This window comes from Sinocyclocheilus anshuiensis, unplaced genomic scaffold (genome assembly GCF_001515605.1).
Source record: "Sinocyclocheilus anshuiensis isolate Anshui unplaced genomic scaffold, SAMN03320099.WGS_v1.1 scaffold195, whole genome shotgun sequence".
NCBI lineage: Eukaryota > Metazoa > Chordata > Actinopteri > Cypriniformes > Cyprinidae > Sinocyclocheilus > Sinocyclocheilus anshuiensis.
The window spans coordinates 1,136,516-1,163,184 of record NW_015548236.1 but is presented as its reverse complement, the minus strand read 5'-3'; the positions used below and the strand labels follow the sequence as shown (position 1 = coordinate 1,163,184).

Genomic DNA, 26,669 nt, shown 5'->3' with positions numbered 1-26,669 from the left:
ATTATAAAAAAAAAAAAAAAAAAAAAAAAACTTTTGATAGTTAAAAAGCCAAGTGAACATTATTCCCATCAGCTATTGGTCAGATGCCCCGCCCCCAAGCTCATGTCATTGGCTGAGCCACTGTTGCTATGTCAGGCTGGTCGGGATTCTCAAACAAAGAGAGCAATGTTTTGATAGCCCCTCATTGTTTACACTTTACAACATAATTGTCTTAAAGTTGTCTGTACTCTAACTTGGGACTGGAGAAAATAATTTAACATCCTTTTAATACTTAAAATGCTAAGTTAACAGATCATCTGTGTGAATCATCGGTGTTAAAAGTCACATGTGTTCAACACCCCTGTGTCCATCCTATGAAATGGGGGAAGGCAGGACCCAGGAGAGGCGAAGAGGAGATGAGGGGAGCATTGTGAATATGTCAGGGCTACTTTGACAGCTGGACAGTTTTCTAAAAGGGACGTTGCTGGCTGTTTCCCCCTCCGCACTTAGACAATGAGCCTCAGGCTGGACAGCACACACAGAGGGGAGTTTTGATTAAATAAGCAATCAGGAACAATGAGCCCATTCTGCCTTTCATTACGTACCCCGTTGCACTTTCAGAGCGCTTTTCACATTTACTGTCTGCACTAAACAGACGGGTGAGAACTTTTTTTAATTAGTTCAGGGAAGACAGAATGCATTGAAATGTCTGACGCACTAAATATGATTTAATAAGGCAATACAACTATATTGTAAAAGACAGTGACATCTATGAGAATTTAGGGTTGGAGGATTCTCATGAAAAATTTAATTGAGTTTATAATGAAATTTGACTTTAAAGAAACAGGGATCTGTGGCTGTTGGGAAGCAACATCTACTTTGACCTGCACAAGTAGAATAAGATGGTTTGAAAAAGTGAGAGAATGGTTCTATCATGGCAACCCTATTTGTAGCACACCATTATAACAATCAAACCTCAACCCCTGACCACCCCCAAAATCAAACTCCAAAATCTCTGCCCCAAATGAAAGAAAATAAGCATACCACAGGCGTCAAGAAAAAAAAGGGCAACAGTATGTATTACCAACATCAACTCAAAACACACAACCACTCACATAATGCCATAAATGAGAGGAATGAAACAAAACCTTCCTTTTTCTCACTCAGGTCAAAGGGCAAAGATGCTCCTATGAAATCTTTCATAGATGCCTTGCCAGCCTGAGGTGATAGCAGGGATTGTGTTAATATAGACTACCATAAGAGTCAAACACAGAGAAAATACACTCAGCTTCAAACATTGAGAAGTTCACATTCAACCTGCACAGGCGCCACAACAAAAATATCACCACACACACACACAGGTGACTATTCGCTCATTTAAATAAAATACTTCACTCATTTAAAACGAGGTTCACATTGTGAACAGACATCTCACAGACATTCATTCTGTGATTTACATATGTATCAGTGTGAGAAATTTAAATGAACAAATTATTGGTAAGCAACTTAAAAATGATCAGTTAAGGGACAATATTTGCCCTGGATCTTATGAGCATTTATTTCTATTTTTATGGGGGCACAGTTTCAATTTAATAAATTAATGAATTAATATAACATTAGTAATTAAAGTAATTAGATATATGAGAATGTTACCAATCAAATTTTTAAAAATCAATCAATTTTAAGATTGCACCAAAATAGGTCTACAAAATATAGAGTTTGCCCATGCAAAAGTCACAATGGGTAGTTGTTAGGGCATTGCTATGCGGTTTGCTAAAGTACTGTGGCTGGTCACTAAGATGTTTTTGACTCTAGATTGTATAAAGAATAGCTTAAGCAGTAAAGTTATAACAAACAAATAAATGCAATAAACCTACTAGCACTTAATGGATGTAGCTAAGCACATTTAAAAAAAAAATTAAGTTAAATGTAATACTCTTGCTCAGGGCATGTCTATCACAACATGGTCTAATATTAGGTTGGTCTGTTAGTTGTTAGTACATTGGGATTCATACTACCGAACACGCTGTCTAAAAGCAGTACCAAGTTACAAAGATATGACAGAAACCTTGCGCAACCACTTTTGAGTTAAATAAAATGCAGCTGACTCAAGACCACAATCAGTGCAGCTCTTTTAGTGTGAGTGACAGGGAGGGCTGGATGCTATTTTCTGCTTCCTCGGTCATTCCACACTAGAGTGCTGTTTTCTAAATGCAAGAAGTTTTTACCTTCTACATCTTTATCTGTTTGTCTTGTGAGCCCTTAGGAAAATCTACGCATCTGATCAGCCTTTTTTGTCACATGTCTATGCCCAAATAATCAATTATTTATACAAAGAACCTACTCCCATTGAAAACCAACTATCAGGTTTTTTCAAATAGAGATTAAAATAACTGCACATAAATTTATCCATCTAGAGCACTGCAGGCCAGGAACCTTGAGGTTTGTGTCTAAATAAAGGTCAACTTCAGACTTGAGTTTCACAGATCTAGAAGACACCTGTTGTCATCTGTGAAGATCTCAGCTGTGCAACTAAGATCAGGGAGAAGAGAACTAGACTTACATATTCTACACAATTTGGACAAATTCGCCTGCATGATCCGGTTAGGCTGTTTTTACACACTATGTGTGATAATGGCCGATTTAACGCTGAGCTCATGAGAAACTCTAAAAAGAAATTTGCAGAACAGGCATGACTTTGCAAATTTCAAACCTGACTCATATATTACACAGTTCCAATTTGACTACCAACACCGTTTGGCCCCTGAGCAACCTTTTCCAACCGCTTCAAGGTCAAAGAATGATGCCACTGTTCATTTGACACGCGGCTTCCTGACAACACTGTCAAAAAATGCCTTAACACAATGCACTGGTGCTAGACGAGGGGTGCCATCTCAGCGGCAATGTGGCACATGTTGGGCCTTGTTGAGTTTATCTCAAAGCTAAATGTCAGGAGCGGCCCAACCCCCCAAGCCGAGAACGAGTTTGTGACAGTGACCGAAGCCAGAGAGAGAGATAGAGGGAGAAAGAGAAAGACAGAGTGTTAAAGAGCGAGAGAAAGCTTCATGCGACTGCAGTGTCAGCACTACAGCCTTTGTGCAAAACAATGGTGAAGTTTGTTTTCCTTAACACCGCACGGGGCCATGTGACGAAGGCTCGCTCAGGGGGCTGTGGGCATCCAGACATTTGTTTGTCACAACAGAGGGCTCACAACACTGCAAACACATGCATGCATGTCACAAAGACACACGCTCACCCACACGTATACGCACACGTATACGCACACACTGTGGAATCCTCCACAGATTAAACAATGACACTGAACACCTGCCAGTTTTTTAATATGCCTGCTGATCTTACAGTAAATTGTCAAGTTGCCTCTGTAAACTGTTATTTCTTCGTCTTTCTGTCTTTGGCATGATATACACTACTGTTCAAAAGTTAAGGGTCGGTAAAAAAGATAAATTAATAAGAAATTAATACTTTTTTCAGCAGGGATGCATTAAATTATTATTTTTTTTAAATCACAAAAGTGAGTAAATACGTTTATAATGTTGCAAAAGATTTTTTATTTCAAATGTTTACTTTGTTTTACTTTCTATTCAAAGAATCCTTAAAACATATATAGCATGGTTTTTACAAAAATACTAAGCAGCACAACTATTTTCAACATGAATAATAATAAGAAATGTTTCCTGAGCAGCTAATCAGCATATTAGAATGATTTCTGAAGGATCGTGTGACACTGAAGACTGAAGTAATGGATGCTGAAAATTCAAATAATAAAATAAAATATAATAAAAAGAAAACAGTTAGTTTAAAATAATAAATACAGTAATATTGTGAAATTTAGTCAAATAAATGCAGTCTTGGTGACCTTAAGAGACCTCTATCAAAACACAAAAAATGACCAACCTCAAACTTCTGAACAGCAAACTTACATGAGCAGGTAGTCAGGACAGTTAAAAAAAAAAATAAACCCATAAAAAAATGTAAAAAATTCTATCATCATTTACTCACCCTCATGTAATTCCATACCTGTATTTTCTTTCCTGAGACATAAAATAAGATGCGAGATCCGAGCTGTTAATTTCCATATAGTAAATAAATATACATGGTGATTTTTAATACCCAGCTCCAAAATGGCAAAAGAAGCACTATAAAAATATGACAAAACTGACTTATACTCTATACTTCAAATCTTCAGAACCTATTCAATAATTCTGTGTGAGGAACAGACCAGAATTTAAGTTATACACCGAAAAGACACAAAAGATCCCATTGTATTTGGCGTCAATGCTTAAATATGCCAGTTTTGCAGTTCACTTTTAGCAAATAGCTACTTAAAGGGTTAGTTCACCCCAAAATGAAAATTCTGTCATTAATTACTCACCCTCATGTCGTTTCAAACCCGTAAGACCTTCGCTCATCTTTGGAACACAAATTAAGATATTTTTGATGAAATGTGAGAGCTCTCAGACCCTGCATAGACAGCAACTCAACTGCAATGTTCCCAGGTCCAGAAACGTAGTAAGGACATCGGTAAAACAGTCCATGTGACATCAGTGGCTCAACTTCAGTTTTGCGAACGAGAATACTTTTTGAGCGCAAAGAAAACAAAAATAACTAACTAAATAATAATTTTTTCAACAATTCTTACGTATTAGTTACGTTTTCTGCCATTTTGGAGAGTACCCAAGAGCGTAATCAGCGTTGTTTACGTTCGGGGGAGAAAGCGCACGCATGAACGTAATCTGCGTAATCAGTGTTGTTTACGCTTAGGGGAAAGCGTGCGTATGTGTTGTGATACTCTCTAAAATGGCGGAAGACGTAACTCGGGTGAGAAGAATTGTTGAATAAATTATGGTATTTTTGTTTTCTTTGCGCTCAAAAAGTATTCTCATAGCTTCGCAAAACTGAAGTTGAGCCACTGATCTTACATGGACTGTTTTACCGATGTCCTTACAATGTTTCTGGACCTGGGAACATTACAGTTGCGTTGCGGTCTATGCAGGGTCTGAGAGCTCTCACATTTCATCAAACATGACATGAGGGTGAGTAATTAATGACAGAATTTTCATTTTTGGGTGAACTATCCCTTTAAATGTCTGTCTTTTCATCAAACAAAGCCATCGTATGGCTTCAAAAGACTTGGAATATAGCGCAATCGTTGTGATGCTTTTATAGCACTTTTTTGTCCTTTTTGGAGCTTGGCAATGTAAAAATTATCCACTTTTGCTGTATGGAAAAGAACACCTCAGACATGCTGTTTTCCATCTCTTTTTGCATTTTACTGATGAAAAAATATACAGGAACAATAAGTGGCTGAGTAAATTAGTATATTTTTTATTTTTTGTTTGGGTAAACTACCCCTTGAAACTTTCTGGTTGGTTTCGTTTTCCTACAGAAATGGTCAACAGGGAATTTACAAGGAGATCATCACTGAAAGAGAAACGGCAGGACTCTAGAGACTCTGGATCCACTGCAGGATGCCTTATAGGGCTAGAGTAAAGAGACGACAGAGGAGAGACAGAGAGAGAGAGCTGGAAAAGGAGGAGAAATGAACAGACACAATGGAGATGGGAGAGAACGGTAAAGGGTGAGCATGTGTCAGTCTCTGTGTTGTGAGTGTGACAGGACTCCCAATCAGTGAGCAAAATAAAACCGCAACGTGCAAGTTTGTAGCTGGGCTGGCGTGAAGAGGGATCAACAACGGCACACAAAACAAAATGGCACTCACTCCAATAACAAGACACCAGAAAACACAAAAAAAGTGAAAAGAAATTTAAAAAAATTATAATAAATGATCAAAAACACAAGCTCCAGCAATAAAAATGTGAAGAAATTAAAAGGAAGCAAAGTAAAAATCACACTTTGCTCCGTGGCAAAGTTATCACTCCTCCACAACACGGAAATTCAGCACCCCAAAACCAGCCTTTTTTCCATTAAATTAAACAAAAGCACACAGTTAAGCTATCAACACCACTTCATAACGGTAAAAAGGCACACACAGCTCTATGTACTATTAAAAGTGAAAGTCCAAACCAAAATAAAACCAACATACATGCATCTGTAATCACCATTTTCGAGCTTGTTTGTGTGTGTTTGAGTCTACAGGTACTGTAGCTACAGATCTGCACAAAGCTCTCAGAGCTATTCCTCAAACCACCAGTTATCTTAACCCAAATCGAGCCTGTCGGACCAGAGAAAGATAGACAACATTGAGTCAGGCTATAGTGTCCAGTGTAAAAGATCTTCTTACTCACATACACACACACACATATATACACTCTCAACATCAATCTAATTATATCAAAGTATTAAATAAGCTTCAGTAATAATGAATAAGCACTGAACGTCACGTCTTCCCTATTATCAATGTAAAAAAATAAATTTGTTCATGACACCTCTGCGAGTTCATAATCTGGTCCTAAAACTGGTTTGATGTTTAAAACTACCACTGAACACATACATAATATATTTTTGCTGTTACTCACCCATATGGTCTTTGGATGAAAGCAGGGTGAATCTGAGGGACACCGAAGGTAAAACCTGCACACAAAAGAATTAAATAGCAAATTAACAAGGCTTTGAGCATTTTTGCAAAATTACTAATGTTACAATCCCAACTAAACCTGCTAAAGATGTCTGTAGATGAAGTTAAACATTGGTGGAACTACTATTTTGTCGAAGTTTGCCAAGTCAATGGGACTGTATACATTAAGTACAATAGCTTACAGTTAATCACATCATTACATCTCTATTCTCCTTTACAGTCACTGTTTACCATTAATTAAGACCTGACAACCTTAGGTAAACATCAGCGCATGTACAAACAAAGAAACTACAGAACTGAAAAATGCCTATGCTTTTGTTGGAACATAAATGTATCTGCGCTTTGTCAGTCACACCTTGTAGGGTTTATTGGGAGTCATTGCGTCAATAAAAGAGTGATGCAGTTGGTAACAAATGGCTTCTTCTCATGAATATTATCTTTATGTCTTTGCTCTTCATAGCAACACATAGAAGCCTCACCTGGCTGCATCACCCGTGGCTTGGCTCCGAGATAAGCCAGGTTAACGTTGGCTTTCCTGCCGTCGATTATGGGGTTGGGGTCCTTACAGGCTCTGTCTGCAGCAGAGCGGTCTGCCATAGTCACCTAGTTTGAAACAGAACAAACAGAGAAGTGTGGTGCATGAGAGATTCACATTAAAGCAACAAATGATCTAAAAACTAAAGGGATATGCTAATTATGCTAACATAAATACAAAAACAAGCTTCCATGGCCCTATTTGGTACTGAATAGCCAGAGAAAGCCATTGCAGACTTCACTGAATTCCTTTAAACAAACTCTTGCGACCTCTGCCCCAAATGAGGCTTTAAACACAAGATGGTGTGTGTTATTTAGTGTTTATTTATTTTTAAAGATGTCTGGCTAACAAAATCATTAAAAACAGAGGTCACTCAAGGCTTTCTACACCTTATTTTGGATATCCTCGTGAAGCAGGCAACAGGTTTGTTGTGAAATCCACTAGGGTCCTTTAACTTCTGCTGTGTGGACTGTCAAAACTTTACAAGTTGGCTTGTTTACTCAGTCGCTGAGGAACTCTTATCAGGGTGCTTCTAGTCAAACTCGACAGCTGAGCCAACAAGGGCCCGTTTTAGACTTCAATTGTGCACTTTGTTCAGACAGGAATTATTCATATTCTAACTATTAACACTCAGCTTGAATTTATACTTAGAGTATTTTAGATTTAAAGGGGCCGCCGCCGTTCAATCAAACATGATGGTGCTCCAAACTTGTATGACTTTCTTAGGATAAAAAGGAGATTTCAGGGTCTCAGTCAAAATTCACTTTCATTATATCAGGGTGTTTTTTTTTTTAACATAAAATGAAAGTGAATGGGGACTGGGTTATTCAAGTTTCGTGTTCGCCACAACAACATGGGGGTAAGTAAATGAGTGGGGTGAACTGTATAACTGAAGCTATAGTGCTTCTTACAACACCGGTTTCAATATCAGTCTGTAAAATAAATGCATGCAGGTAGAATGAAACAATTTTAAAAGTTTAAAACTTTTAGCGGCCACTTACTAAAGAAATAAAAGTATTTGAGCAAGCACTGATTACAAAACAACTAGTGAGTTGCCATTTAAATGTGTTGTGTCACGCTGTCACACAGCCGCGGCGCAAAATGTTTGTTTCAAAGTTTACGTTTGACAGTCATGGTGGGAATACTTACAAATCCATAACCCCTGGACTTTCCAGTCTGTCTGTCGGTAATCACCACCGCTTCTTCTATTTCGCCAAACACTTCAAAATATTTCCTTAGACTGGAATCCGTCGTATGATACGGAAGACCACCGACAAATATCTTGGTATAAGTGGTGTCCTTTTGGGTGGTATGCATCCTCACAAAAAATGCTCAAGTGCAAAAAAATAAAAAAAGGAAAAGACGATAACTGTTAGTGCAATTTAGGACTGATAATGACCGTAAGACTCCTTTAATATTCCGTTAAAATATTCACTAGAAGTTACAAAAAGCGATTGCTGAGAAATATAAAACGCACGCGCGCAGATGGGTTTAATGTCAGAGGTAGATTAATGTGGAGCGGATTGAGCCAAAGATCATCAGGTGGGTCGGACTCCTCTTCCAAACTGACGTGACTTCTAAAAAGTGCGTGTGACCCATTCCTAAAAGCACCCGGTTAAACTACACCCAGATCACTTTGAGGGCGGTACGAGCACGCTTGACCCCACGCCCACTACACGCGCTTGAACAACAGCTGGACGGCGCACAACGGGCATCTGTGTGCCTTTGTTCAAGAACTGTAGACATTTCATACAGTTGTTGTTTCAGTAAATGCATGTAAATTTGTGTGTGACAGGAAAATGACTCCAAACGCCACGCTTTTCTAACAGTAACCTTGCTTTAAAAGCCAGATTAAACCAACCACATGGTTTTAGGTTTAAACAGGTCTCCCAGCCTTGCCAAGCTTGTAAGCAAGCTGTTCTCCCAACCAAACCAGCTGAAAAATGCCCTAAAACTCTATAAGACCATCTGAATACTGTCTGAAAACCCTATGAAACCAGCCTACAGACCAGAATGGAAGACAAGCAAACTGTGCTCGGTTAAACCAGCTTATGCTTGTTTAAGCTGTTTTCCCCAGCAGGAAACATTGGCAGTTTTGAGATCTAACAAAAATATGGCTTCAGGCAAAAACTAAGCATGACAGCGCCAGATCTGTTACAAATAGGCTAAACTTAATTGCTAAATTCAAAAAGGCAATGGTTGTAATGGCTGACACAAATTGGGTTAACACTGCATATGACCCAGTGCATAAGAAAATAACAAAAGAATGACTTACTAAATTTTATGAAAAATGAAACCATTCGTCATTTTTTTTAATTCTGAATATATATATATGTTGTATGTATGTGAAATATATAAATGTATTTAGGATTTAAAATGTATTTTGTCCTGTAAAATGTATTTTGGCTCCTTCAGGGCATAGTGTTGCTGACACTAACCCAGCGCCAGCTTGATATGAATATAGCATTTTAACTCACTAACATATAGCTTTTTATGTCAAAATGGCAAATAGACAATATGGCTGAATCAAAAAATCAGTATGGCCCATGGAATGGAATGTGATTTCATGAACTTAGAGCAAAGTATTTAAAATGTTGCAAAATGTTGCTAACAAAAACAAAACGTTTCCAACACACACCTTTCACACTTGGTCAATAATAGACATAGCTATCTGTAGATAAGCACAGAAGCAAACCCAGCATATCTTATCAGGCTGATCTTGTCCGTTGGGACAACTTGGCAGGTGGTGGGTAAGAGAGTTAAAAGAGTTCTTCAGGTGAGGAACTGGAGAATGGACGCGTTTCAAATGCTGTTTCATTGAAACTAAAAGCAGAGTGAGCGTCTGGGCATGTTTCCTGCGTCCCTCAATGAGTATTTGCAGCATAAAGGCACTCATTTTGTGTTGTCAGCACCTTTCATTTCTTTTCACACTTTTTTGTGCATTTTTGATTACCATTTTTATAAATATAAAACATTTAATATTGTATTTTGTTATATTTTTCTATTTTGTGTTCAGTCACCATTTGATTAAACTGATTTCAGCATCTTTAATAACTTTTTTTGCTTTTTTGTAACATGAATTTGTAGAAATATGCATAAGTCTCTACTTCATACTTCAGGACACCACTGCTATTTATTGCAACATCAAATTAAAATCAGTTCATACTTAATTAAAAGTATAGTATAGCATTCTAACGTTTCTTTGAACTATGTGAAAGGCACATCTTTACAACAATTACAACTGCTAATGTCAGACCATCCCAATCTCCTTTAGGACAAAAAGAACAGACGATTTTCTAGGTCTCCATATAATTGGGAGGAATGTGATATGTCACCAGGTAAATTATTAAACAGCCTTCTCATTTAGACCATACAACTTCCAAAGCACTTGGGTGATGGAGTTTTTGTGGAAGCTTGCAACCCGAGAACTAGCCTGTATGGTGTGACCCGCCAAGCCATGTGGAGATCCTGACGCCCGTGGATGGATAATTGAGGCTTTATATAAAAAATGTCAGGTAGGAACTCGATCGAGAGCATCCATGAATCAACTAATTTATTCATGCCTGGCCACAAGCTCATTAAGCTGCGAGTGGAGGCGCAGTGAGGGAGATGGCTTTGTGTTTCAGCACAGTTACAAAAGGAGGCCTATCTTCTTTCAGGAGCTGTCTACGCTTACAAGACATTGACTTGATCTTTTTTTCTGTAGGCTACAGTTTTATGGGCACCCACTGTATAACTTAATTGACAATCAATTTCATAAACTTTCCAATGGAAGAAATAGTCTGACTTCAATTGACAAAGCTCAACTGACAGCATTTGTGAAATAATGATGATTACCACCAAAATGATTTTGACTAATGCCTTTTTTTTCTTTAAAATAAAAAGCAAAAATCAAAGGTTCTGCAATAGAAGTCAAAGGGCCCAATTTTAAGGATTTGAAAGCAGAAATGTGAAGCTCATAATTGTATAAAACAACTTGCATTCATTTTTATGTTAAAACTTTGAACTGTAAAGTTGGGATTGTCATTTTTACAGTTGTTTTTATTAGTTTTACATTATTTGATTAATTTTTTTTTTTTCCAAATATGTCTAAATAGGTTTTTATTAATATTTATTTGTTTTAGTTTAGTTATTTTAGTACATTAAGTTAAATAAGAAATGTTACCTTGGAAACTAGCTGAAATAAAACCAGTTTAAGTTTTTAAATTTTATTTCAGTTAACATTTAAGTAATTAAAATATTTGTAATAGTTTAGGTTTACTATAATAACCCTGATTAACACACATTATTTACGTCTTGTGGTTATACTATTGAAACATTAACATTTATGGATTGAAACTTATTCTTGAACCCAGAATATTCCATAAAGTTAATGGATATAACCTGTCTTGTTAGTTCTTCTCCTTTTCAAGTTGGGCTTACACAGAGGGAATGGTTTATAATAGATCTAATGCTCTTTTTGTAGGGCAAACGAAAAGAACGAGAGATTTTGGAGAGCCCTCAACACAATCCACCTGTCAAACACAGTCCCTCACTCATACAAACACACATTTACGGCCTTCAGAGGTCACTGGTTCTAGCGAACAGCTGAACGGCTTTGAAAGCCACACATACAAGTCATAAAAGGTTAGGGTTGAAAACTCTATAACCGTATGCTTCATTTATTTGGACAAAGTCAGGTGAAATCTAGTTGTGCGGTACATATGTTTTAATGTTTGAGTCTGTGAGGCTAATTTTCATATGGTATCATAAAAGCCTGTCTGACAAGAGCCAGCTTGAATGGTTAGGCATTACTGCATTGATAGAGGGGGCATTTTCAAATGTAACAGGTGGGACCTGTCGGAATGTCAGTGCAGGCAGACAAATCACTGGCAGCTGTAACAGCCCACACACACACACACACACACTCAAAAGATGACAACACGTTTTTTAAAGGTATCTAGTTTTATATAATTAGCTAATTGCAAGAGGTCTAGTTACTTAGAATAGTTACACCAACATAATTACAAAGAGACATACTAACATGCAAGGAAAACACTAGAGAGCCATCTCGGATTTCCACTGTCCCCAAGACAAAACAATTCCGTTTCAGCCTAACTACATTAGCTAAGTAGCGCCACCTTGTGGACAGCCATTTCCCTTCAGTGGAAGGTACACAATAGCAGCCGAGTGTTCAAAAGAATATATTGATTTTTAGACAAAATATCTCACAGATTATTGTAATAATTGATTGCATATAAAAGTAGTTTACATGATAAACTGTACATAAAAGCTTGGGGTTAGTAAGAAATTAATACTTTCATTAAGCATGGATGCATTAAATTGATAAAAAATTACACTGTATAGATATTTATAATGTTATAAAAGATTTCTATTTCAAGTAAATTATGTTCTTTCGAACTCTCTATTCGTCTAAAAATCCTAGGGAAAATGTATCATGACTGTCTCAAAAAGATTAAGCAGAACAACAGTTTTCAACGTGGATAATAATAATAGGAAATTATACTTCAGCAAAAAAATAAAATAAAATAATAATAATTCAGCATATTACAATGATTTCTGAAGGATTTATGTGATTATGTGACACTGAAGATTTGAGTAATGGCTGCAAAAAATTCAGTTTTGTCATCACAGGAATAAATTACACTTTAAAATATGAAAGAATAAGACAGAAAACAGTTATTTAAAATGATTATTTGTAATTATAGGTTTACAATATTTTACTGTATTTTTCATCAAATAAATGCAGCCTTGGTGAGCACAAGAGACTCTTATACAAAAAACATTTAAAAATCTTACTGGCCCCAAACTTTTGAGAAAGAATAATGTTCTTAAAATTCAAGTATGAAAGAAATATCTCATTGGCAACTTGCATATAGTATATATCATGCTGAATTGTTAACCCTTCAAATCATTGTTCTGCTACCTACATAATGACTGCATCAACCTGTTTACACTTATTAGGCACATATGTCCATGATAATGTAAAACCCAAAGTCAGAATTTGATCGGAGCCATACCCTGCATTAAAATAAACAAGATTAATCAAGTGAATAACATGTAAAGTGCATGTGCAACTCTAAGAATGTACATTAGGAAATCTCGCTAGATCAAGCTGCTTCTGTATGTAGTTTCATTCTGAAACACACACACAAGCAGCAGGACTAAAATCCCTCATCTGTGTCTTCAGTCTGTTGGAAGGTGGAGTCATTTTCCAGTTCTGGGGAATCATTAAGTCTTTGGTCCTCAGACTCTCCATTGACTGGCTCCATTGATTGCAGCTGTTTGGTTCTGGTTGGGACAGGAAGCTGTTCGGAATGGAGCAGTTCCAAGGGGTCGAGTTCCCCGTCTGCGGTCACTGGGGCAGCGAAACTCGGCCGTGCTGATTTAATCCTCAACCTGCGTTTCAGGTCTTCCTCCTTCTCCTAAAACAGATGTTTTAACCATATTGCATAATGTTGCGCCACATACTAATTCTAATTCAATCTAACTGCACAAAAAAGTGCAAAAACTCCATCAAATAAGATTTTTTAAATTAAGAGATTTTAAATGCATTAAAACTGAATGAATGATCAATGTCATTTGGTTCTGCTTCACCTTTCTCCTCTCCTCCACCTGTCTCATCTTCATCTCAATGTCTTCCTTTCTGGTGACTTCTTGTTCTTTGTGAATTTTCAGTGACTCTAGCCGAGCAGGAGGTCTTCTCTTTGGCTTCTCAGCATCATCCATCTAACAGACATTATAAATGTTTGTCCCAGAGGAACAGAAATGATCACGTATACATACACACAATATGAAAGTTAAGTTACAGATACTTTTCAAAGAATAGTCAACTAAACGTTTGAGTGGATTAAAGACTAAGTAAACACCAAAAAGTGTGATCAGGACCCCGACAAAATATGAGTAAGTCTTGTATCAAGGGGTTTATTTTGGAATTATTATTGGCCAAACATATGATCACACATATTGCAATGCAACTTACTAAATAAGTAAATAAATATAGCCTACATTATACACTACTAGTCAAACGTTTTTGAACAGTAAGATTTTTAATGTTTTTTTAAGAAGTCTCTTCCAAGCCTGCAGTTATTTGATCCAAAATACAGCAAAAACAGTAATATTGCAAAATATGTTTACTATTTAAAATAACTGTTTTATTTGAATATGTTTTAAAATTAAATTTATTCTTGTGATCAAGTCTAAATTTTCAGCATCATTACTCAGTCTTCAGTGTCACATGATCCTTCATAAATCATTCTAATATGCTGATTTGCTGCTCAAGAAACATTTATTATTATTATTATCATCATCATCAATATTTAAAACAGTTGAGTACAATTTTTTCAGGATTCTTTGATGAATAGACAGATCCAAAGATTTTTTGTAACATTATACGCTATACCATTCAAAAGCTTGGAGTCAGTATAATCTTTTTCTTGGGGGAAGGGGGTTATAGGAATTAATACTTTTATTTAGCAAGGATGCTCTAAATTGATCAAAAGTGATGACACTTATAATGTTTATAATGTGAAGACATTTATAATGTTACTAAAGATTTCTATTTTAGATAAGTGCTGTTCTTCTTTCTACTCATCAAAGGAACCTGAAAAAATTCTACTCAGCTGTTTTTAACATCATAATAATAACAAATGTTTTTTGAGCAGCAAATCAGAATATTAGAATGATTTCTGAAGGATCATGTGACTGGAGTAATGATGCAAAAAATTCAGATTTGAAATCACGGGAATAAATTACATTCTAAAATATATTCGAATAGAAAACAGTTATTTTAAATAGTAAAAATATTTCAAAACTTTACTGTTTTTGCTGTACTTTGGATCAAATAAATGCAGGCTTGGTGAGCAGAAGAGACTCCTTTAAAAAGCATTAAAAATCTTACTGTTCAAAAACTTTTGACTGGTAGTGTATATAGATAGACCTTAAGCAGGTTAGACGCCATATTGAATTTAATGAGGCTGTGAGGAATAGACCTAGTTTTTACAATGGCATACACTGCATGAACATCCTAGATCATGTAATTTTCTTTTTCTTTTTTTTCAGAAAGACAGTTTAACAGCTGAACAATCAGTATGTTGATAAACAACAGTACAATCCACTGAAAGCACTGTACAGCCTCATCTTCATTCCTGCCAAAAATTAAATATGGTGCTTTTTTATTAAGTTATTTTTATTCTTTGTTATTTTTTTTATTAAGTTATTTTTATTTAATCAAATGTATTTTTAAAAAGAACTTATTTTATTATGTGAGAAAAATAAGACATGGAACTAGTATAAGAGATTGTGACAACAGTCATATATACAGTTTAGAGCTCATTACACAAAAATATTTGACTGCAGAAAGTCATGACCAATCAGATTCAAGTATTCAAGTCTTATAATAATAAAGACTATTCTAGTAATGAATACAGGCATGTATGAAATTCTTATTCACTTTATAAGAATTCAATTTTGGACATTTCCACAACACAACGCAATGTGTAATTGAAAATACAGGTGAAACGTCTATGAACAATCAATATGCACAATTCCTTCATATGAACTTTTCTTGGAGTGTTGATTTTTAATGCGAGAAAAGGCAATATTTGAGAAATCATAACACTTTTATATTTTAACATTGACAACAGCCCTCACCATGATGTTGTAGGCTTCCCCACTTCCACCCTGTCTTGGTTGAGCTGGAATGATTCCCTGAACAAGCAGCTGCTCCAGGATCTCACTGGACTCGGGCCTCTCTTCACTTTGCTGGGCCAGTCCAGGACTCTGGGCTAGATTTCACACGATGCGTAGGTCAAAATAATGAATATACTAGGTTAATTTCCTACATTCTATTTTATATTGTTATTCCATTTCAGCTTTCCTATATCTCTGAAAGGCCTCAAAGCTGGCCAGCAGTTTTTAGCTCCTTTAAAGTGAAATAACATCAAGTTGTCCTAGAATTTCTATCTAACCTTGTAGTGGTGGCAGCATTCTAGGTACAGATCCAGGTAGAACTGCTGGCAGACTGACCCCGCTGTCTGTGGTCATTTTGGACACGGCAGAGTCACCGCGAGAGCCTCCCTGAGCCACAACAAACTCCAGAGTTTCAGTCTACAAAATAAAAGCAAAGTAAGTCAGATATAAGTCTGCATGTAACAAAACACTGACAGCCTAAATTATTTGCTAGTCTTGTAAGGTCTGTTGGCTGGTTTTAAAGGGATTTGAGACTGGGAAACCAGTTAAAATCAGCTAAGACCAGCAAAGCAGCTTTGGTTGGTTTAAGCATTTCATTTTGTTTAATTATTCATCTAATTCACCTAATATAGACTATTAAATATCACAGTTGTGAGAACAACAGATCTCTTCATCAGTTTCCTCATATGTTTCAACATACTATAACCACTACCGACTCGCTAATATTCCGTTTATTAATTCATATTTGAAATCACCATAAATCGAATAACAAAAAGATTACAGCTTACCTCATTTCCGTTCAGACCTCTTGGTTTTACGGGTTCGACCACCGTGATTTTGGAGCTCCCACATCCCATGCTTATCGCCCAGGACAGCGCGAGCTTTCAACTATTTGATCTGTGTGAAGTTCTCAAACACTGTCGCATTCCAACACATGATCCAGTCATGGACTCTCTACGTTGCTATGATTCGTTGCTACAATAAATCTGACCCCGTTCCAGAGGTCACGCAACCTGTTATGTTGCCTTGGCTCTATGCTTGTCAAAAATAAAACACGGGTTTATACTGGTGATTGATTATTAGAACAAAAGTGGCATCAACAGTTAATTTTTCAGTTAATTATTAGTCACTAGATTATTTTATTAGAATTAAAAATAGCCTAAATAAATATCTGAAACCAAACACTAAAAAAGTTTTCTTACTATTGGCAACCCAACTTTTTTATTTATTTATATATTATTAGTTTTTCATTTTTTTTTTTTTTTACTTTATTAGTGGCAAAATTGTTATGGGTGGGACAAATGTGAAACAATCAAAATCTGTCTATATAAAAGTAGCGAAATGTATGGTTTCTGTGGGTTAATTGTTTCCAACACAGAGATTAAAAATATTTTTTTTTACATATCAAGCCTAATCAGTTTCCCTGTGGTCAGTTTTTTTAGGCAGCCTGGGAACCAATTAGAAGTAATTGTGCCACATAAAGGACCATAATAATCCCAATGGACATACAGCTCACATGCAGGCAGTGCTTTTATTTCCTTTTTATTTGCCTCATTAAATCTCTGACTCTGACTTATCACCCAGTCTTGCTCTGGTATTCCACTATTACACAGATATTTTTTCTCATTATATTGCTAGGTCTTCACATGGTCTTGGACTGTAAAGTTTACTATAAAGATGGTAACCACAGAACCCTTTTCAATATCACACTTGTAGAGCCTTATCCTGAGTGCTTGTAGCTATTCTTTAAGCGTTTAATAAATTAAATCAACAAATCAAGCTAATTTTGGTGTTCTTTTTTGTCTACTCTTATTGATGTCTTTCTTCAAAATGATGATGTGTTGGCTACATTTACTGGAAACGGCCTGTGTTCTAATGACATACCCGTCATAAAACAATTGGCCAAGGCTTGACAGATCTATAACACATTATATGTCACCTAGACACCTTCTTCTACTACAACCACAAAGATACCTAGCCCACCAAATGGCACAATTAGGTCTGACTCCCTCATAACTTCTTTTGTTGGTTAACTAATCATACTAAGTAGATAGCTGCCAGCACTCATATAAGATGTAATAAATTATATGTAGGCCTATTTGAGTGAATATCTAGATTTGATGAAAAAACAAACAAACAAAACCCAATGTATTCATACATGTAAACAGTACCAAAGAAAACTGTGCAGATATAAATATACATAGCCTATAATAAATTAGACGCAAAAAAATATAATAATCAATTTAAAATAAAATATATTTACCAATATATTCAAATAAATATAAATAACATGCACTGGAAAACCCCCAAAATATATATTTTCTAAACAACAAAGTATTAAAGGATCTTTTAGCTTCTATATTTATCATGTGGAGTAAAATCTGACAGTAGGCCTAACCATTACATTGAAAGAAAAAAAGAGGAGGCTTATAATCGTGCCAATACAGCTTCTTGAGTCCTAAATTAAATTAGACTAAATAGATTTGGTTTTACATTCAGATTAGATTAAACTGATTTTAGATGGGACTGAATTAGATGAAGAACGACGGAGAACATTTCCAACGTGATCTTCTGAACTTCCCCAAGTAGATGTCCATCACATCATAAATCCGTTAGGGACTCTGCAGGACACCGGCCCTCCAGCACCGAGTTTGGGCACCCCTGCGTTAGGGTAAGATCTGCTTTTCGCCAGCGCGCAGTCAGGCCAGAAGATGGTAGTATCGCTCATCTTTCCTCCAGTCAACACCCACGAACCCTGAATGACCCCGCCTGAAACAGAGCCCTGCAAATGCGAGAAGCTCTTATAGCCTCCTGCCTTTACCCAGCCAATGAAGTCGCCTGAAATAGGGCGGTGAGAACATCTCGACCCACTCAACTTTAGTGAAGTTCTGTCAGAGAAGCTCGGCGCTGGCGGAGACGGAGTGGAGTGTCTTCCGGACCCGTTGTCAGTTTGGATGAGACCAACCATGGCGCCCAGTCAGGGTTCCAGGATGCTCAGTAAAGATGATGCGAATTATAAACTTCACTTTCGGATGATAAACGAGCAACAAGTGGAGGATATCACCATTAATTTCTTCTACAAACCGCACACCATTACTTTATTGACGTTCACCGTCGTCAGCATAATGTACTTTGCGTTTACGAGGTGAGTAAACAGGAGGTTTACGACAGAACACACCTGTCTGTCAGCATGGCAACAGCAACTCGGAGCGCGTGACAGCGTTCTGTCAAGACGACTACTTTATTCAGTTTCAGCAACAGGTATAAAGATGATTGGTTACAATGTTGCCAACGCACATCAGGTTAACAACTGCTTTAAATTTAAAAAGTAAACGAGTTTTTCAATGCCACTTGGAGTTATAATAACAACAGTGTTTACACACAACCTGGGGCCACGACTTAAAATGTTTGATTGTATTGATAATAGCCTAATGTTTTAAAACTGCTTATTTATTTAAAGATTTAAAGATTGCATTTTCAAAGTGTTTTTGAATGACTTAACTGTTAATGTGATCTATTCACTTATCTATGTCAGGGTTATTATAATTAACTAAAACCATAAAAAGTTGTTCCTTGAGATAAAAAAAACACAACTGAAATGAAATAAAAAACAGCTAGTTGACAAGGCAACACTTCTCATTTTTATTTAATTCAACTTGATGTACCAAAAACTAAACAAAAACTGAAATAAAAATGAATAAAAAAACAACAGATGTTTAAAAAAAAAAAAAAAAAAAAGACAAAAAACTATAAAATTATTAAAACTTCAACTAAAATAAAAATGAAAAATATAAAAAGAATAACTAATTTAAAATATGAATAAATCTGGCAATAGTATCTCAATGATACTAAACACTGGTCTGTCTTATTCTCCATTGATCTGCCACACCCACACCAAAAAGTCTGGTGACATTGTGAAAGGTTATTGTTCTATGACATAAGCATGGCTCTGATATGTTATCTGTACTTCGTGTTTTTATTATGGCAGGGATGATGGTGATTCTGATAATAACCTTCGTGTGGGTCTGCTGCTGGTCGGCTCTTTCTTTCTTGTTATCAGTGTTCTTGCCTTCCCCAACGGTACTGTCATTGTTCATTTGCTTCTCAGTAGAAACAAACTTTAACTGGATGCAAATTGACTTTTGCTGATTGCTTTCATTGCAGGAAAATTCTGTCATTATTTACTCACCCTCATGTCTTTTCTTCCACGGAACACAAAAGCAAATATGTAAGGCAGGATTTCCAAGCTGCTCTTTTCCATACAATAAAAGCTCAGGCATTTGGCTAAACCTCTCCAAGTAAATCACACAAATAGGAATGACATGAAAATGAACACATTTTTTTTTTTCTCATTGGATTAAAAAAAACACTTTTAGGTCCTTTCACAAGACCGCATCCCGTTATATGGCGCATGGTTTTTGGTGAGTGACTGTTAACAGTCTTTTCTTGTGTGTTTACGTATCAGTGGCTATGTTGACTCAACCTCCAACACCTTGATCTATTGGCACTTTGCAGGTCTCAGTGTCCTTTACTTCCTATTCCTGGTGTTCCTCATCTTCCTGAACTGGGATCAGGTGAAGGCGCTGTTGTATTGGCTGGACCCCAATCTACGTTATGCTACACGAGAAGCAGATGTCATGGTGAGCGATATGAGATCCCAGGACAAAAACTAAATTCATTCTTGAATGAGAAACTAGAAGCTAGCCATCATGTCTTAGACTGATGATACACGGGGCAACTTTTTGAGCAATATTGCTGGGCAATTTTGGGAAATGTTGCCGTCAACGGGCAACCAGGTGAGACACAGGGCCCACGACTGATCTAAAATATCCAGATAGAAATTTGTTAGCCATTCTCAATGGGAAAGTGCCCAAGAAACGTTGCTCAAAAAAAGTTGCCCGGCAAAATTACTCAAAGTTGCCCTGCGTATCATCAGCCTTATACTTTTTGTTGCCGTAGCACATCATATTGTGTTTTATATAAATGATAACAAACCTGTACTGGCGACTCAAGTCAATATTTAATCACATTGAGCTGTGAACACCTAAGCTTTTCTCACTTGGATGGATCCTTGGCTTTCATTTGAGACCTATTCATTTTTTTAATTACTCCATTGACATAAAGGAGTGCATTCAGTTTTATATAATCTGCGATTTCCTGCATAATGTCATCTTTGTCTATGGCTGCATGTCAATCTTATGCATTTCTATAGGCAATCATGGTCACAGCAGACTAGTGCAGCCCATAGATTATGTCTGAGCTGTGGAGTTTGAAACCCTCCGTTTAGTGTTTCTAATCCAGTGAATTATGATTAATTACTGTAAAGAGATAATGCCAGCTTTCTGTAAGAGGTTTCCATGTAGCTCAGAGGATGGCCTGACTGCGGGCGTTCAGTCAATAGGATTATTTGAATCTCTGTCCATTGACATCAGGCTCCATGTTGCTCACTATCTAATTTGCACTGCGCCCTACTTTTTTTTTTGTTTTTACATTTACAGTATTTATTAATTTTTCAATTTTATGTTTTTTGCGTTTTATTTATTTATTTATTTTATCCCAATTTTTACAGGAGTATGCAGTAAACTGTCACGTGATCACATGGGAACGCATCCTGAGTCACTTTGACATTTTTGCCTTTGGTCATTTTTGGGGCTGGGCAATGAAAGCTCTACTCATCCGCAGCTACGGTCTCTGCTGGTCTATCAGCATCACATGGGAGCTCACAGAGGTAATGCATTTTATATATTTATACTGTTTAAATGTCAAACATCATTTTTTTTTATGCTTTTGCAAGAAGTCTCTTATGCTTATCAAGGCTGCTGATTTGATAAAAAAAATACAGTAAAACCAGCAATATTGAAACATTATTACAATTATTACAAATTTGACACCATGAGTGGCTGGGTGTCTTTCCCAATCAAATACCTTTGAAAGTAAGTAGTTGCTCATGCAATAGTACTGATTATGCAACTTCCTCATAACCCAATACTTAATAATCTGTAAAAATTGATGTCAAGGAAATGGCTAAGTGTTCTCTGACTAAGCAAATAAAACACAAACTCTCAGTTTGAGGTAAACCCTGATAATATCTTATGGAGTATAATTTTTTTTTATGCATGATTGTTTGAGGCATGCTTATTATTATTATTATTATTATTATTATTATTATTATTATTACTTTTAATACCATATACATATGAGTTGATACTAGATTTGCCGACTATCACTAATTCACAATACTGTCTCAGAGTTGAGCAGTGAAAACCGCCTGGGTTGTTATATAGGGCATACCACCACTTGTTGTTATATGTCTCTCGTCTCTATCTTTCTTCCTCATTCAGTTGTTTTTCATGCACCTCCTGCCAAACTTTGCAGAGTGCTGGTGGGATCAAGTCATTCTTGACATCCTGTTGTGCAATGGAGGGGGCATTTGGCTTGGCATGACTGCGTGTCGCTTTTTAGAGATGCGTACCTACCACTGGGCCAGTATCAAGTAAGCTCTTTTTATGATTAATCTGTGGCTGTTCACTATGAAACCAGCATTTGTAATTGAAAAATGCAGTTTATAGTCATAATTTTGCTGCCACTAATGTTGCAGAAATTAACAAGCAGTAGTAACAGTAGTTACACTCCCCACCATTCATACTCTCTGTGATTGTATTGTGTTTGGGAGATATGTATGCAGAGATTAGTTATCTGTGTTAACTCCAAACCTGTTTTGCACTACATTCTTGTTGGATCATCTGATCCCGTTTTTAGGTCACTGGGGTAGTGTACAATGATGTTCATGTGTTTAGTATTATTGTAAACAGGTCGTTTGTGTTTTGTATATGTTCAGGGATATCCACACAACCACAGGCAAGCTGAAACGGGCTGTTTTGCAGTTCACTCCGGCCAGCTGGATGTATGTGCGCTGGTTTGACCCCAAATCCTCTTTTCAGAGGTTGGCTGGAATCTACCTCTTCATGATAGTATGGCAGGTGTGTGATCTAAAACATAAGTAGTATGGAAAGCCTTTCAGTTTATGCTACATTCAAGCTTGTTGCTTATAAACAGAACCTCTGTCCCACAAACTTTACTTCAGCCATGACTTTCCAAGTTGGGGGCATTTAAATGATAGATTCACAGTGAAAAAAATAAGTATTGATGATAATTATAATTTCATTATGATTAATGAGCGTACAATTTATTTGTACACATTTTTTGTACTTTAAATGAGAAACGCTTTAATGAGAACCTTAATAATGTTGCTTGACAAAAAATACTTGTTTAGCCAGCTTATGGTGACTACAAAACTACATATCCTATCTTTTTCTGTGATTATATACTAATAATATATAAAAAATAACGGTTTTCTATTTAATATATTTTAAAATGTAATGTATTCCTGTGATGGCAAAGCTGAATTTTCAGCATAATTACTCCAGTCTTCAGTGTCACATGATCCTTCAGAAATCATTCTAATATGCTGATTTGCTGCTCAAAAACTTTTCTTATTATTCTCAATGTTGAAAACATGATTCATATCTTTTGTGGAAACCATGATACCGTTTTTTAGGATTATTTGATGAATATAAAGTTTAAAAGAGCAATATTTTAAATATAAATCTTTTGTAACAATGTAAAGTTCTTTACGGTCACTTTTGATTAATTTAATGCATCCTTGCTGAATAAAACTATGAATTAAAAAAAAATCTTGCTGACCCCGAACTTTTTAACACTGGTATAGATAAAGCATCATAAAACATACACACCTAATGTACCCTTAGACCTTAAAAAATTCTTCTGTTTAATTGAAAAACAGAGCAAGAAATATGAAATAGCTCAATACATTCAGAAGATCTTAACCAAACAGTAGTAGACCACACTTTGTTTCTTTGTGGTTCTTTGGGTTTTCACTCACTTTTGTCCTGTTTCTTTACTCTCCAACAGCTCACAGAATTGAACACATTTTTCCTGAAGCATATCTTCGTATTCCAGGCCTCTCATCCTCTCAGCTGGTGCCGGATCCTCTTCATTGGGATCATCACTGCCCCCACAGTGCGGTAATGTCCAATTACCTTCTTCTGTGTTCCAGCGTAATCCCTTGAAATTAACCTTTCTTTGTACTGGCACTTCTCACCCAACCAAACAACATTAGGACATTATTTCACTTTATTTCATCAGAGTTTTTGCTCTAGCCTCGTTTTGCTTCTCTAGAGGTCGGGATCATTATCTCTCCAAAATCTGATGTACTAAAACGAAAGCTTTTCCTGGAAAGGCAGGACGTGAGATCCACAAGAACTGAGAAACATGAGACTGCCATGTCTTCAAAAGCCTGTTATTTTATTTATTGAAATTATTAGTGCTGGGCGGTATGACCAAAAATTTATATCACAGTATACCGTATTGCGGTATTTTAAAAATTAATATCATAACAAAAATAAACACCGGTATTCGGTATGAACCGGTATACCACCCAGCACTAGAAATTATTTATTTATTTATTTATTGTGGAGCGTGATCTGATGATCCATAAACATCATAAACACAGTAATGCTATTATTCCATTCTTTCAGCCATATAATTATTCTAAATACATTTATTTTGAATAATGACGTTTGGCAGGTGTGTATACACCCATTGTACTGTTTGATGCCAGAGGTGTTGAATGACTCCTATTACTTATCGTTTGCGTTTAGGCAATACTACGCATATCTAACAGACACCCAGTGCAAAAGAGTTGGAACACAGTGTTGGGTGTTTGGGTAAGTACATGCTTATTTATCTAATGCAAAAGTTCTATGTAATGCCTGTCAAAGTAAGTTTAAAAAAAAAAAAAATTTTCACAGTTCAGCCAGTAGTTTTTCCACTCTCTTTCTTGCCACCTTCCAGGCTTTCATTACTTTTCTCTGTCTATATGGTATGGTTTGGTATGAGCAGAATTATGGGAAGAGGCTGAAGGTAAATGACTGTATTTATTCATCTGTTACCATAACATGATTTACTGACAGATACTAATTAAATCCAGTGAATTCTTCAACAAGAATATAATCTAGCGCTGTCTGCTGGTCATTTACAATTGACAATATTTACATTAGAAACATCTCCAGCAGAGAGCACACAAAGTCACAATGATATGTCAGTGTTCAGGGTCTTGCTTTATTTTCCTTGTTTGTGCTTGCATATCAAATGTTGATAAACTGATAAATCTCTTTAACAGTACATTGCAGATTGTGACGACAGCATCCTTACTGACCCTTATGACTGCATTCCTGAAACTGCCAAAGGTAACATACAATCTGATTTGTTTTAGAGGGTTTCTCAAATGACACTATATACCTAGAAATTGACCATTTTAATGCGATTTTTCACATCAAGCTCAGATTTGTGACATGGAATTTCCTTTCGTTATTTCATTTTCTACCCTATAGATTAAAATTAAATTAAAAAGAAAATTGTATTATGATATGAAGGAATTTTGAAGGAACTATTTTAAGGAACATTTGAGATTTATTTACAATCAGTGTATCTTCCGATCATTCGTTTTTTTAATTTAATATTGAAATTTAATTTGTTCAAACAAAACGAAAAATCAAGAATTTGGCTTAATTTTTTATTTTTACGTTCAGGGATAGAAAACGAATAAGCAACTTAGTGTTGGGTGTTTGGGTAAGTACATGCTTATTTATCTAATGCAAAAGTTCTATGTAATGCCTGTCAAAGTAAGTTTAAAAAAAAAAAAAATTTTCACAGTTCAGCCAGTAGTTTTTCCATTTTGGATGTTTTGGGTCTTGCAATCAGCAACAGATGATGACTTATAGGGATAGTTAATCAAAAATGAAACTTCTGTCATTTACTCACACTTTTAAACCTGTATGACTTGTGTGGAACATTAACGAACACATTTGTGGAACACATTTTGAGCAGTTTACATTGACAACGCAAGTCAATAGGGTCCAATGTTGTTTTGGACCCCACTGACTTTGAGTTTATAAACAAAAATAGTTGAAAATATTTTCTTTTGTGTTCCATGGCATAAATAAAGTCACACAGGTTTGGAGTTTTCATTTTTGGGTAAGCTATCCCTTCTATAAAGACCCACTGTGTCATGATTCTGTCTGTTAAATTTGGAACTTATTTTGGAAATCCAGAAAAACAGTTCTTACAGTGGTATAGATACAGAGAGATTTAATACATAGGTTTAGTTCCGTCTCACCACAGCTGTTTTTGTCAGAATCAGGTGATTTGTGTCCTGTTTACCAGACATTCTCACTTTTTCCATTCGATTCTAAACAATGGAGGCATTTTCTCTTGGATTTGTAAAGCTCCAGGTCTGCCAGATTACTCCTACATAGTCTGGTGACTTAACAAACCACGCTTTTGTATTTGTAAGTCCTACAAGTCTGAAATGCTCATAGAGATTTGCCATTGTGCATTAAACACAAAAAGTTATTTGGATACTGTTTAACACTTAGAGAAATAGTTTAACTAAAAATTACAATTCTGTCATTTACTTACCCTCATGTTGAACAAGAAAAGGTAATATTTTGAGTTGTGTTTTTATGCTACACAATAAAAGTTAATGTGGTCTACTATTTTTGAACCCCATTGACTCTTCAGCCGTTTTGCTCCGATATTCTTCAAAATATCTGAAATAACTAAATATCAAACCAATCATGGCGTCTCATTTTCTATCTGAATTTTCAACAGTATATATGTTGGAATTGGCATTTAAATATTTATTTTAAAAAATTGTGCTGGAAAGTTTGTATAATGCAACATACATGAGTATGTGTTTTGTTCTGTAGGGCCATTGCTTTCCTGGAGGCCCTGGCTTGTATCAAATTTGGACAAGACTTGTTCTCTAAAACACAGGTTCTTTATGTTGTCCTTTGGCTTTTGTGTTTGGTGAGTGTTTTGGTTTAA

General features: G+C 36.1%; 3 protein-coding genes across 6 annotated transcripts in view; 1 reads left to right on the top strand and 2 right to left on the bottom strand.

Annotated features, from left to right (window-relative positions):
• The window catches only part of rbm24a (RNA binding motif protein 24a), a 10,057-nt gene extending 1,423 nt beyond the window's left edge, over positions 1-8,634 (bottom strand). Inside the window, exons 1-3 of the mRNA XM_016441924.1 lie at positions 8,220-8,634; positions 7,015-7,138; positions 6,477-6,531 (exon numbers count right to left, since the gene is read on the bottom strand). Of these exons, the coding sequence (XP_016297410.1) occupies positions 6,477-6,531; positions 7,015-7,138; positions 8,220-8,387 (347 nt within the window). The 5' untranslated portion in view covers positions 8,388-8,634. The remainder of the gene's footprint in view (positions 1-6,476; positions 6,532-7,014; positions 7,139-8,219) is intronic.
• ptdss1b (phosphatidylserine synthase 1b) lies at positions 7,265-26,669 on the top strand. Its single transcript, XM_016441848.1, has 12 exons — positions 7,265-7,274; positions 10,730-10,734; positions 18,378-18,906; positions 19,750-19,841; positions 20,138-20,182; positions 20,277-20,401; positions 21,331-21,489; positions 22,103-22,254; positions 22,600-22,741; positions 23,694-23,806; positions 24,443-24,508; positions 26,552-26,669. The coding sequence occupies exons 3-12, from the start codon at positions 18,716-18,718 to the stop codon at positions 26,667-26,669; spliced, it is 1,203 nt and encodes a 400-aa protein (XP_016297334.1). The 5' UTR covers positions 7,265-7,274; positions 10,730-10,734; positions 18,378-18,715.
• Positions 12,874-16,697, bottom strand: stmnd1 (stathmin domain containing 1). 4 transcript variants are annotated; one of them, XM_016441920.1, is made up of 5 exons: positions 16,550-16,697; positions 16,040-16,178; positions 15,723-15,856; positions 13,668-13,799; positions 12,874-13,495 (listed from the first exon to the last, which is right to left on the bottom strand). In XM_016441920.1, exons 1-5 carry the CDS (start codon positions 16,616-16,618, stop codon positions 13,235-13,237), a joined length of 735 nt encoding a protein of 244 aa, XP_016297406.1. In that variant the 5' UTR covers positions 16,619-16,697; the 3' UTR covers positions 12,874-13,234. The 4 variants fall into 4 exon arrangements, with proteins under 4 accessions (XP_016297406.1, XP_016297407.1, XP_016297408.1 ...); XM_016441921.1 differs by having other exon boundaries at positions 12,874-13,492; XM_016441922.1 differs by having other exon boundaries at positions 16,040-16,148.

What these genes read in the sequence shown, in the direction of transcription:
- stmnd1 (XM_016441920.1), bottom strand. Translation starts at nt 16,618, where the DNA reads ATGGGATGTGGGAGCTCCAAAATCACGGTGGTCGAACCCGTAAAACCA. An exon ending in AATGCTGCCACCACTACAAG is followed by an intron (nt 15,857 to 16,039) that starts GTTAGATAGAAA and finishes TGTGAAATCTAG; the next exon opens with CCCAGAGTCCTGGACTGGCC. An exon ending in AGGTGGAGGAGAGGAGAAAG is followed by an intron (nt 13,496 to 13,667) that starts GTGAAGCAGAAC and finishes CATCTGTTTTAG; the next exon opens with GAGAAGGAGGAAGACCTGAA.
- ptdss1b (XM_016441848.1), top strand. Translation starts at nt 18,716, where the DNA reads ATGAGACCAACCATGGCGCCCAGTCAGGGTTCCAGGATGCTCAGTAAA. An exon ending in TGTTCTTGCCTTCCCCAACG is followed by an intron (nt 19,842 to 20,137) that starts GTACTGTCATTG and finishes AAACACTTTTAG; the next exon opens with GTCCTTTCACAAGACCGCAT. An exon ending in ACACAGTGTTGGGTGTTTGG is followed by an intron (nt 24,509 to 26,551) that starts GTAAGTACATGC and finishes TTTGTTCTGTAG; the next exon opens with GGCCATTGCTTTCCTGGAGG.